General features: G+C 45.4%; 1 protein-coding gene across 2 annotated transcripts in view; it reads left to right on the plus strand.

The window, feature by feature from the left end:
• The window catches only part of ZNF521 (zinc finger protein 521), a 374,463-nt gene that overhangs the window by 332,197 nt on the left and 29,445 nt on the right, over window positions 1-12,821 (plus strand). For both annotated transcript variants that reach the window (XM_029069715.2, XM_029069714.1), the window contains one exon: window positions 3,359-3,474. In XM_029069715.2, coding sequence (XP_028925548.1) covers window positions 3,359-3,474 — 116 coding nt within the window. The remainder of the gene's footprint in view (window positions 1-3,358; window positions 3,475-12,821) is intronic.

Consider the following 12,821-nt stretch of genomic DNA (forward strand, 5'->3'; position numbering starts at 1 on the left):
ATAGAACAGGATGCCGGGTGGGTTACCCAGATGCTACATTTTATGGGTAGATGACTTTTTAAGTACATTTTGGAATAAAATGATACCCTAAGTCATAAGCTGTTAATAAGTCTCATAAAATGTGAGTCTTGCTCTACAACAAGGAGATTGGAAACAGTAGCTCATTCATTCTTCATTCATTCAGTGGCATTTATAGAGCATTTACTGTGTGCAGAGCACTGTACTAAACGCTTATGAGAGTACATATAACCATAAGCAGACAAATTCCCTGCCTGAAGCTGGCTGAAAAGGCCCGAGCTTGTCTGTTGAAGGTTGGTTTGGTAAAACGGATGTTGGCCCCCCAGCAGAGTCCTTATCTTTATCATTTTGGGCTTTCAGTCTGAATTTGGGCTTTCAGTCTGACTCTCTTCTTATGCCTTTGAAGCAGTAGCCATGACAGTCGGCCATGAGGTGGAAGTCACCTCCCGTGAGTACTAAGCAATGGCTGCCCCCTCGTTCCAACTGACGATGTTCTTTGGCAGACACGTTCGGGCCCTGTGGCTGAGCTAGGATCTGTCATACTTGTTCTTGCACTGTTTGTGTCACGAGACTTTGTGGGTCACAGGCTGCCATCAGAAAGAACGTGCTTCAAAAAAAAAATGGTGTTTGTTAGGGGCTTACAGGCACTCTACTGAGCACTGGGGTAGATAGAAGCTGATCAGGTTGGACGCAGTCCCCGTCCCACAAGGGGCTCACTGTCTTAATCCCCATTTTTACAGATGAAGGAGCTGAGGCACGGAGAGATTAAGTGGGGACTTGCCCAAGTCCACACAGCTGACAAGTAGTGGAGTAGGGATTAGAACCCAGGTTCTCCTGACTTCCGGGGCCATGCTCTTTTCACTAGGCTTCAGTATATAGAAGACTTTTATTTTGGTTATTTTCCACCCACCCCCCTCACACTGGGGTACTGTAGACCTGGTGCTATAGGACATCTGGGAAATCCACCATGTAGGGAGAGCAACTAGACCTCAGTGAGGGAGAAGAGGTAGGGAGAAGGAGGGCACCGAAGAAGAAGAATTGCAGTGTGCAGTGGCTCCTCATCTCTGCCACTAATTTCTCCTGCCCTGTCCTTTGAGGACTTTGTAATGGCTGTCTACCGCTTCCTTTCCCCACCCAACCCTCCCCAGTTATAAATTTCACTTTGCAGAAAAGTGGCACACACTAATAAATTGGGGAGACAGAGACGCAGACCGAAAGGGAGCGGGGAAGAGGGGAGGAGAGAGAGATGGAATGTCCATCTTTGTTTCGCTGCCTGCAGTGGGTAGTAATGGATAATTCTGTCTTCAACAGTTTAACTGATTGCCTGTTAAGGTATCTAGCCTTCAATAATTCCCTTACTCAATCAGTCAGCTCTTTGTCGTTCGGTATTCCTATTGATTATGCCAAGATTTCATCTTGCCTTTGTGCACACATCTGTAAGAAGTTATTTTTTTTTCTTATTTTATTTTTTTGCACCACAGCAAGTAAGTTTAGGGTAGAAAGATTGAAACGGTGCCATGGTGGGCTGTCATGGGCAGGTGCTGTTCCTTTTTACAAGCCAATATAAAACCTCTCTTCACAAGAGAGCACCCTTAACCCAACTAAGATCCATTATCAAATAATCCTTTCATGTCAGAGCCAGGAGCCTTGTAAAATGTGTTAAGGTATATGGAGATGAGTCGATTCCAATTTGTGTAAAAATTCCGTTTGGCTGACGAGGTAAAGAGACAACAACAAATTAATCATAAACAGTGGCATTTCATGTGCAGTCAGAGCCGAATTCTTTCAGCGTCTCTTGAAAGAATTTTTGAAGGACCAAAGGAACAGAGCTCTATTCTAAAGCATGTTGGGCGCAGGAAGAAAACCAGAGTGTTTTCTTAAGGTAATGAGAAATATGATTAAAATGGATGATTCTCAAGGACGAGATTCTAATATTTTATGCTAGCTTGCAATTAGAATAATTTTAATGATTAGAATGGAGTCAAAATCGTATACCAGCATCTTTAATAAATCCTTTCCCATGCCTGTTCCGATTCATATTGCAGATGCAAACTTGTTTTTTAGGTCACAGTGCACCAGGCATTCATCAGAAGTCAGGGCTACCAATCCAAGTACTGCCTCTGGCACATACAATTTAATTATTAATAATATGTCTCTTAGGTAAACTGTTACACACTTTTAGGGCCTTGTTTTGTAGTCATTAAAATTGAACATGTTTATATTATTGAAACCCTTGCATTCAGTGTGTAGGCAGAGTTGATCTTAAAGTATCCAAAGAGAATTTACCTGCAGTTCTGTTTCGCATTCCTAGACAGGGCCCCAGAGTAGCTGTGGGATATCATTTTTAGCATTCACACATTTAAATAGAGAACTGTTTGCTAGCTATAACTTTAGGCAAATACAATAAACAGGGCTTTGGCGTCTCAGCTTTCCTGGGGGTTGCCGGGAAATAAGAGTCATTTGTGTTCATTCCCAAGACCTTTCGCTTGACAATTTTCAGCTTTATTTTTAAGAAGCGGGGCATCTCAGAATCTTTACTTTGGAGCTTTATACATGGCCGAATCGGCCCAGGATAAAGGATATTTTGCAGAATAGAGGAGACGTTATCACCAAATCCCACGAGGCCCAAAGGCAGGACAGGTTGACCAGTCAGCCTCGTCCTACTTCGGCGCTCTATGTTCCCCCTTGAATGTGTTTCCCTAGGCTTTAAAACACTCAATCACCTCAGCCCCTCTCTGATTTCCTACTACCACCCAGCCATCACATTTCTCTCCTCTAACGCCAACCTACTAACTGAACCTCCATCTCGTCTATCTCACCGCTGCCCCCTCACCCACATTTGCTAAGCTCGCTATGGACAGGGAATGTGCCTGCTAATTCTGTTTTATTGTACTCTCCCAAGCGCTCAGTATAGTGCTACACACCTAGTAAGTGCTCAATAAATACAACTGATTGATTCAAAACCTTATTAAAAACACATCTCCTCCAAGAGGCCTTCCCTGATTAAGCCCTCATTTCCTCTTCTCCCACTCCCTTCTGCATCACCCTGGAACTTGGATTTGCAACTTTTATTGACCCCACCTTCAGCCCCACAGCTTCTACGTTCATATCGGCAATTCATTTATTTCATTAATATCTGTCTGTCTTCCCACTTTAGACTGTAATCTCGTTGTGGGTACGGGACAGATCTACCAACTCTGTTTTATGTACTCTCCCAAGCGCTTAATACAGTGGTCTGCACACAGTAAGCACTCAGTAAATACAATTGATTGATTGAATGGGAATAAATTTCCTGACACTTAACCAGACCCGTAGTTTACCATTCTTTTTATCGTTTCAGTGTTTGTTCAGGCAAACAAGTTGCAGCAACATATTTTCTCTGCCCATGGACAGGAAGACAAAATCTATGACTGCACGCAATGCCCACAGAAGTTCTTCTTCCAAACGGAGCTGCAGGTAAGACACCCAGAAGGAGGGCTGGAATTGAACTTGATGACATGTAGGAATCAAAAGTTTTCTAAAGCCTGGATCCGTGCTGTCGCACCGTGGTACTTTGTAGGGTTGGAAGAGAGGGAAATGTCAGAGGTTCGCTTCGTACATGCGGTCGTCCAAGACTAACTAGTACTGACCATGGAGGGTCCTCAGACCTCATGCTCACACCCTCCCTCCTACCTGGAACTCCCAGGCCCCTTCATATACAGAACAACATTCCCCCCTCTAGACTATGAGCTCAAAATCAGGCTCATCAGATTCGAACCATAGAACAGAATCAGTGCCCTAGAAAGTTCTTCACCAATATACACTTGTAGAAAGAACGATGGTGACTTATTTTCCATCTCTCGTGTTGGATCATTTTAAGATATCACAATGGGGGATGTCATTTTGGGGGAGATTCCCAGATTTTTCACTTTCTTTGCGATCACGTGGGCAAAGCCAACGCCAAACCCAGAGAGGACTTTCTGTTTTAACTGTATATCTGATCCGGTTGTTTGCTAAATCAGAGGGCGTTTGGGCAGTTTGTTGTAGGTAGGTACGAGGCATACAGACACATATATACGTGAAATCTTCTATGTTGTGTCCTTCACGTTTTCTCACTCAGAGGTTATAACCTTAGAGGCCCATCACCCTGTGTCTTTGAATTCATTACCCCAATGATTAAAGGAGAGAATTAATGTAATTTAGAAGTATTGATTTCTTTCATTTCCTGCATGGAGATTGGGGATGTTAAGTCTGAGAAAAACATAATATGATTCTGTTAAGAGAAGGAACAAGAAAAACTACAACAATTGAAATTGGAAAATAAGGTGACAATAGAAAGGTAAAATCTATTTGCCAAAATAATAGCATTAAAAGGAGAAATGAAGCTCATTTTCCCTGGTAAGGAATGGCCAGGCCTTTGCTTGCATGCATTGTTTTAAGACAAGCCGATTGAGCACCTTATCCCTTTCTGCGATTGTGAAAGGTTGGGAGAAAGCTTTGTGGTATTTCAGAGCATCTTGATGAGTCCAGATTATTAACACAGGCTCATGGGTTGGATCCACAGCTGCACTTGATAACCTCTCATTTGATATCCACTCTCCCTTAAGGAATATCTCGGCCCCCAAGGCCATGATCTTAGTAACCTAGTGTGACCAGCTATTCCAGTGTCATGATGGTTGATCCCAGTGTCCTGACAAAGGTTTTCAGGTTGCCAAAACAGTCCGTATATTCGGGATATCAACCATCACCTCACCATCTCGGTCACAACTATGTAAAGTTATAAAGATATCCTGACTATGAACACAACGTGAAGCAGCATGGTGTAGTGCATAGAGCCCAGGCTGGGAGTCAGAAGAACGTGGGTTCTAATCCTAAGGTTGTTTTTATTTTTTTTTTCACGGTATCTGTTAAGCACGTACTACATGCCAGGTGCTGTATAAAGCTCTGGAGTAGGTAGAAAATAATCAGGTTGGACACAGTCCATGTGCCCCAGTGGGCTCACAGTCTTAATCCCTGTTTTTCAGATGAGGGAGCTGAGGCCCAGAGCAGCAAAGTGGCTTGCCCAAGGTCACACAGTGGGCAAGTGGCAGAGCAGGGTTTAGAAATCGGGTCCTTCTGACTGCCAGGCCCTGGCTCTATCCACTAGGCCATGCTGCTCTGAGCCTCAGTTACCTCATCTGTAAAATGGGGTTTGAGACTGGAGCCCCATGTGAGACAGGGACCGTGTCCAACCCGATTAACTTGTGTCTGCCCCAGTTCTTAGTACAGTGCCTGGAACAGAGTAAAGCACTTCATAAATTTCAGTAAAAAAAAAAAAAAAGAATACCAAAAAAAAAAAAAACCAGATACAGATGCCCCCTGACAGAAACTTGGCACTTCCTCACTCCCTCCCAATGTCTGGCTCCTGGTCTCCCACTGCCACCACTGGTAAGTGCCATCGGGAGCCAAACATGGCAGACTGGTACCTTCCATCATGGACCAGAGGAGGACGTTGACGCCCCTAATTCTCCTCTTTCGTCTGGAAATCGACTACCCCTACTTAACCCTCTGCAAACCACCAAGGACAGGTGGCTTCACGAAACCTCCAAAATTCAATAGAGGGGATACAGGGGAAGCTACATTCTTCACATCCGTCATGCACCAGGGCTAGCCTGGAGCAAAATGCCAGTCCAGAGGATTAACTGGGCACTTATTATCATTCTTCCCAGCATGCCTATCCTGGCCCAAACACCTTTCTTTGCTGAGTATTCTCCTTAACTTCAAAGAAAATCCTGAACGTCAGTTGGGGAGATAGGCTCCAGAAGAATAGAACATGTATCCATTACTGAATTCCTTTTGAATGTGGCCTTCCTTTTATTTCCCTTAAAAACTACAGAACTGAAGGCTGCGGTCCTTGAAACGCTGCTGAATTATCCCTTCTAGAGCCCTCCTGAAGGAAGCAGAGATTTGTCTGTATGGAAAGGCCCCAACCAAAATGTCGAGGGTCGCTCGGTGTTTTATTGTTCTCTTCCAAGTGCTTAGTACGGTGCTCTGTACATAGCACTCAGTAAATATGATTGATTGATTTTATTTCCAATGCTAAGTTGAGTAGCTTGATGTTTCCCGAGGCAGGCCTAGTTTGGACAAAGGAGTTTTTTTTAATTTTATATTTTTATGAGCACTTCCTTCATGCCAGGCACTGTTCTAAGCACTGGGGTGGATATGATAATCAGGTTATACAGTTCCTGTCCCAGGCTAAATCAGAGGGAAGAGGATGTAATCCCCATTTTACAGAGAAGTGAAGGGACTTCAGTCACTCAATCAAACAGTCAATTGTATTTATTGAGTACTTACTGTGTGCAGAGAACTGCACAAAACACTGGGAAGAGTACAATATTACGATACAACAGACACCATTCCATGGTCTCAATGAGCTTACAGTCTAGACTTGCCAAAGGTCCCACAGCAAGCAAGTGACGGAGCTATTTGGGAGGCAACATGGCCTAGTGTAATCAGCGTGGCTCATTGGAAAGAGCATGGGCTTAGGAGACAGAGGTTATGGGTTCTAATCCCGGCTCCGCCACCTGTCAGTTGTGTGACTCTGGGAAAGTCACTTAACTTCTCGATGCCTCAGTTACCTCCTCTGTAAAATGGGGATGAAGACTGTGAGCCTCACGTGGGGCAAACTGATTACCCTGTATCTACCCAAGCACTTAGAACAGTGCTCAGTACATAGTAAGTGCTTAATACCAACATTAATTAATTAATTAGTGGAAAGAGCAGGGGGCTTGGAGTCAGAGGACCTGCGTTCATGTCCCACTTGGGGCTCACAGTCTTCATGCCCATTTTACAGATGAGAGAACTGAGGTACAGATAAGTTAAATGTCTTTCCCAAAGACACATAGCAGACAACTGGCAGAGTCATAATTAGAAACCAGGTCCTTTGACTCCCAGACACGGGATCTTTTCACTAGGCCACACTGCTTCTCAGCTACTAAGCTCTGAGTTAGATAAAAGCTAATCAGGTTGGATATAGTCTTTGTCATTCATTCATTCATTCATTCATTCAGTCATATTTATTGAGCGCTTACTGTGTGCAAAACACTGCACTAAGTGCTTGGGAAAGTACAATACAACAATAAACAGACACATTCCTGCCCACAGTGATCTTACAGTCTAGAGCGGGTCGGGGAGACAGACATTAATATAAATAAATACATTCCAGATATGGGCCTCAGTCTCTGTAGAAGAGAGAACAGGCCTTGAATCCCCATTTTACAGATGAGGAAACTGAGCCATAGAGAAATTCAGCGACTCCCTAGGTCACTCCAGCAGGGAAGTAGGAAAACTGGGATTAGAATCCAGATTATCTGACTTCCAGGCCTAACAGTTCCTCAGCTAAGAGCTCAGGAATTGAGGTTCTAAGGATCCAGAAAGACCACAGCTAGCCGGAAAAAATAGACCAATGGAAAGGAGAGAAAGCGTAAGATGACCGGGACAGACTAGGTGAGAAAGCCAAAATCTTTGGTTCTTCACAAAGCCTTTCTGGGCTTCAACTAATACTAAATGTTCTCAGTGTCATTACTGCTCTTTTTCTAATGGGAAAAGCCTGGAGTACACATACATTGTCATGACCAAAAACCTTAAGTTATGATGGAAGATCAAATCTGAAGGACCTGGTTTCTAATCCCAACTCCGCCACTTATCTGCTATGTGACCTTGGGCAAGTCACTTAACTTCTCTGCTTCACGCAGAGAAGCAGCGGGCTCAGTAGAAAGAACACAGGCTTGGGAGTCAGAGGTCACGGGTTCTAATCCCGCCTCTGCCGCTAGTCAGCTGTGTGACCTTGGGCAAGTCACTTAACTTCTCTGTGCCTCAGTTACCTCATCTGTCAAATGGGGATTAAAAAACTGAGCCCCACGTGGGACAACCTGATCACCTTGTATCCCTCAGTGCTTAGAACAGTGCTTTGCACATAGTAAGTGCTTAACAAATACCACAATTTTTTCTCTGTTCCTCAGTTAACTCGTCTGTGAAATGAGGATTAAGACAGCACGCCATTTGTGGGACAGGAACTGTGTCCAACCTGATTAGCTTGTATCATCCCCAGCAGTTATAACAGTGCTTGACACATAGTAAGGGCTTAACAAATACTAGTATTATTATTATTATCAAGTCCACACTTTGAAAGTCTGGGTTCCTGGCTATGTCCAGTAGTGAAAAAGCATTTTTTCAATTAATCAAATCTAGTTCTGGATTTTATTACATGGGAAATCATATCAGGTGAAGTCGTGGTTTTTCTCTTTTTGTTGTTGTTGTAAATAATATTTGTTAAGCACTTCCTATGTGCCAGGCACTGGACTAAGCACTGAAGTGGTTACGAGCTAATCAGGTTGGACACAATCCATGTCCCACATGTTGGAGAGGTATTGGAAAAGTAAGTCTCTTCCAGTTTCAGGATTTCGTGGTTTGTGGGAATTCTCTATCTGCTAGGCAACATTTTGGTAGAGTTTTGTGATGACTGGGATTTCTGGCAGATTTCCCTTCCAGACTTGAAACTTTCAGTCTTTGGGAAGGGAGACAAAACATTGATTTCTTTCAAGTAGAAAGTGAAAAACAAAACTGGTCTATTCAGTGAAGGAGACAGAGGAGAGAGGGAGAGACAGAGACAGAGAAAGAAGCATTATAGCCTAAGGGTGACCACTTGCCTGCTGTGTGACCTTGAGCAAATCAGTTAACATATCTGGGTCTCCCTCCCTGTAAGACTGTGGGCCCTGGGAAGGGCAGGGACTGTGTCTGATCCGACTGTACTGTACTGAAACACATTGTAGGCAATTAAAAGATACCACAATTATGAGTAGAAGAAGGGTCTCATATATGATTGAAACTATAGGCTATTTGGGGGTTTTGTTTAGTGTCTTGTCTTGGTTTTCATTGTTTTCAAATTTGCTTCCAGCAAAATGGAAATCCCCTTTTGTCCTCATAGAAAAATGAACATAAGAGGATAGGGAGAGCTTTGTGTGTTCCCAATACTCTCTTCTTGAGGAAAATGCCTTTAAAATTGTTCTCTTCCATCCTTCCCATCATCCCTCCGCCCTCTTCCGCCTCCCTCCTTGCTTCCATTCCCGATTCCAAAGTGGCAGCTGAGTCCATCCGCAATCCCCATTGGATGTGCGGGCTGAAGGACCAGAATCCATCCTGTTCAGGCACAAGCCGTCTGCGGGGGACGGTTTTCCCTAGCAGAGCCCCTTGCTTGACTTGTCGGCTACCCCAGTTTGTGGTTCTTTGTTTAAGAGATTCCCATCCTTGCGCGTGAGGTGGCATTCCCTCCCTCCCAGGGCCAGCTGCATTATGTCACCATGCCTGGGATGCCTGGACTTGTGCCTCCACCTCCTCAAAAAACCACATGCCAGGCTGCGCGGGAACAGGGCATGATGGTATGGCATCAGGGCCCATGCGGCCAGGACTGACCTCCTTGGTCCCTCGGGGGTCCTGAAGAGCTCCGGAGACAAATCGGTGCAGCGACCGCTGCCACTTCATTTGCCCGGCGGTCGAATCGATCTCTCTCTTTGATTTGATCCCGGGAACCGAATCATCTGCATCGATCTATCTATCGGCGCAGCCTCCGCACCATTCATTTTGATCATTTTCAGCGGTTGATATTGGATAATTCAATCAAGATTGATTGGGTCGACTGCCGAGAGGGAGAGAGTCAGCGGGACCCGTCCGCCCCGACCTTCCTGTGCTCCTGTGATCTGTCCTGGGCCAGCCACCTGGACACCACTGGGGGAGCTGAGATTTAAGGATCTGCCCAGACTGTAACAGGAAATGGCAAATCTGTCCGGTTTTGCCCAGAATGCAGCTGCATCGGTGAACAAGCCAGTTCAGTACCCGGAAACATAAGAGATTTTGGCGAAGGCTCATTCATCGCCGCAGAGGCGTGTTCACCGGCAGAGTCCTGCCTATGGGGGTGTGAGGGCAGGAGCCCCAAGGAGAACCCCCTTCCTGGTGAAAGCGACCCCGCTGTTTTGAGAACCCCACTCTCCCAATCGAGCGTCTCACGTGAATGGGAGAAGAGGAACTGAAGGGATGGAAAGATCTGAAACATTTCCCCGGCAGACCATTTTTCAGATTCCCCTGCATTCATTTCTGGGCATTCCAGACCATGGCCAGATTTGGCTGCAGTAACAGAGGACCCGCCTCTTCACTCTCCGACGTGTTCTCCTCCGCCGCCAGCCCTGGTGTTAGCTAGCTGCCATTCCATTATCTTTTGTCTGGCCCGGAGTTGACAACAGATGGCCGTCTCTGAAGCAGCCATCAGGGCAACTTTATGAAGCATCCAGCAAAGGGGGACTGAAGAGCTTCATAGCCAAGGCTGCCGGCTCCCCTCTCTCCCGTCTCCACCCCCTCGAAAACGCTCATCACCTTGGCTCTTTCGGGTCCAGCTGCTCTCCGCTCTGACCTCACAGCGTTGTGTAGAGTGTGGCAGCCTGCCATCATTCAAAGCTACATCCGAGGATCGTCCCCCAGGCTGGAATGACCCTAGGATATTTCCAAACCCCTGGAAACCCCTGCCTCTTCCCAGACGTCCAAAGTCCCACATCAGACTTGGACCTGGGTCTGCCTGCCTCTGGTGCCGACATAAGAAAAGCTAGGCTGAGAAGCAGCATGACCTTGTGGAAAGAACATCGATCTGGGAGTCAGGCGGCCTGGGTTCTAATCCCGGCTCCTCCACCTTAAGTTCACTTCACTTCTCTGTGCCTCAGTTACCTCATCTGTTAAATGGGGATTACGAGTGTGAGTCCCATGGGGGACAGGGACTGTGTCCAACCCGATTATCTTGTATCTACCCCAGAGCTTAGTACAGTGCCAGGTACATAGTAAGGGCTTAACAAATACCATTTAAAAAGACCAAAAAAAAAGGAAAAGAATATTCCACCACACTGGTGGTAGAGAGAAAACATATTGAAATTTGTTGTGGACTGACTATCCTCATCATTTCTGTGGTCCTCCCTCACCCTTCCTACTGTTGTAGGTAATCATTCGTAGGACTGTGTCCAACCTGATTTGCTTGTATGCAACCTAGCACTTAGCACAATTTCGGGCACATAGTAAGTGATTAACAAATACCACATTTATTATTATTATTCATTATTATTCATCTTAGGCTAGTGACATAGTTGATGATATAGGCAGCTCTCTAGGACACAGGCTTCTAGGGACCTGGGCTGGGAGATCGATCGACTGCCCTGGCTAGAATTTGCTACAGCCAGGCAGCGGCAGAGCTGAGTTTGGATTTTAAGAGCAATTCACATCCGTTTCCTTTATTGTGGTATCTGCAGCTGGTCTACGGAGAATCTCTGCCCCGGAGCACTGAAGGAAGACTTCCCCGTTATCGGGGAGAGAGCAGTGTCATGTGGCAAAGCCGGAGATGTGGTCGGCAAGATGAATAGTGCTTAAAAAGCAACACTGGTGGTGCTGTCATTTAGATCAGGAACACTGAGCCTTTTAATGAAAGTGAAAGACAGGCGGAGACAGAGCCTTTAAGAGCAATGTTTTAAAACAGCCCGAAATAACCAGCCACCCTCAGAAGCGATCGTTTCATGGATGGGGTGAGGAGTCTGGGACCAGAAGGTTGCCCTCTGGATGGATAGAAACATTTCTAAATCGTGGCAGATTGGGTGATCCCAGACTGAGCTCCAGTGAGCCTGCTGACTCTTTTTTTAAATGGTATTTGTTAAGCGCTTACTATGTGCCAAATACTGTACTAAGCACTAGGGTAGATATTAGATAAATAAGTAAATAAATGGTGGTATTTGTTAAACACTTACTATGTGCAAAGCATTGTTCTAAGCAATGGGGGATACAAGGTGATCAGGTTGTCCCATGTGGGGCTCACAGTTTTAATCCCCATATTACAGATGAGGTAACTGAGGCACAGAGATGTTAAGTGAATTGCCCAAAGTCACACAGCTGGCAAACGGCAGAGCCGGGATTAGAACCCACGACCTCTGATTCCCAAGTCCGGGCTCTTTCCACTGAACCACACTGCTTCTCTGTTCTCGGATGAATCGGGTTGGATGCAGTCCCTGTCCCACACATTAACCATCTTAATCCCCATTCTACAAATGAGGGAACTGAGGCCCCGAGAATTGAAGGCACTTGCCCAGTGTCACGCAACAGACAGTGGGCAGGGAATGTGTCTGTTTATAGTTCTACTGAACTCTCCCAAAAGCTTAATACAATGCTCTACACAGTAAGCACTCAATAAATATGATTAGGAATGAAGTGGTGGAGCTAGAATTAGAACTCAGGTCCTTCTGACTCTCAGGTCCAGGCTCTATCTGCTAGACCACACTGTTTCCAAACTCTTTCACCTTCTGCAGAACTTCCAGGGTTTGCATGCCTCTTCTTCACTGAATGGAGAGACATAACTGGCCAACGTCCTCACGTGACATCACGTCACGGTTGTGCTAAATGGGGGCACTTATTTATTCAATAGTATTTATTGAGCGCCACTGTACTAAGCGCTCGGAATGTACAATTCATTACACATATAAAGTACTTAATAATAAAGACCACTGACTGATTTGAAGGGACACAAGCATTATCATTTTTTTTTACAGCATTTATTAAGTGCTTACCTTTTACCAGGCACTGTACTCACTGCTGGGATAGGCACAATTTATCACTTGGGACACAATCCCCGTGCCACATGGGGCTCACAATGTTAATCCCAGTTTTACAGTTGACGTATCTGAGGCGGAGAGCAGCAGAGTGCCTTGCCCAAGGTAACGCAGTAAACACATGGCGGAGCTGGGATTAGAACCCATGTCCTTCTACTT

Source organism: Ornithorhynchus anatinus, chromosome 7 (assembly GCF_004115215.2).
Source record: "Ornithorhynchus anatinus isolate Pmale09 chromosome 7, mOrnAna1.pri.v4, whole genome shotgun sequence".
NCBI lineage: Eukaryota > Metazoa > Chordata > Mammalia > Monotremata > Ornithorhynchidae > Ornithorhynchus > Ornithorhynchus anatinus.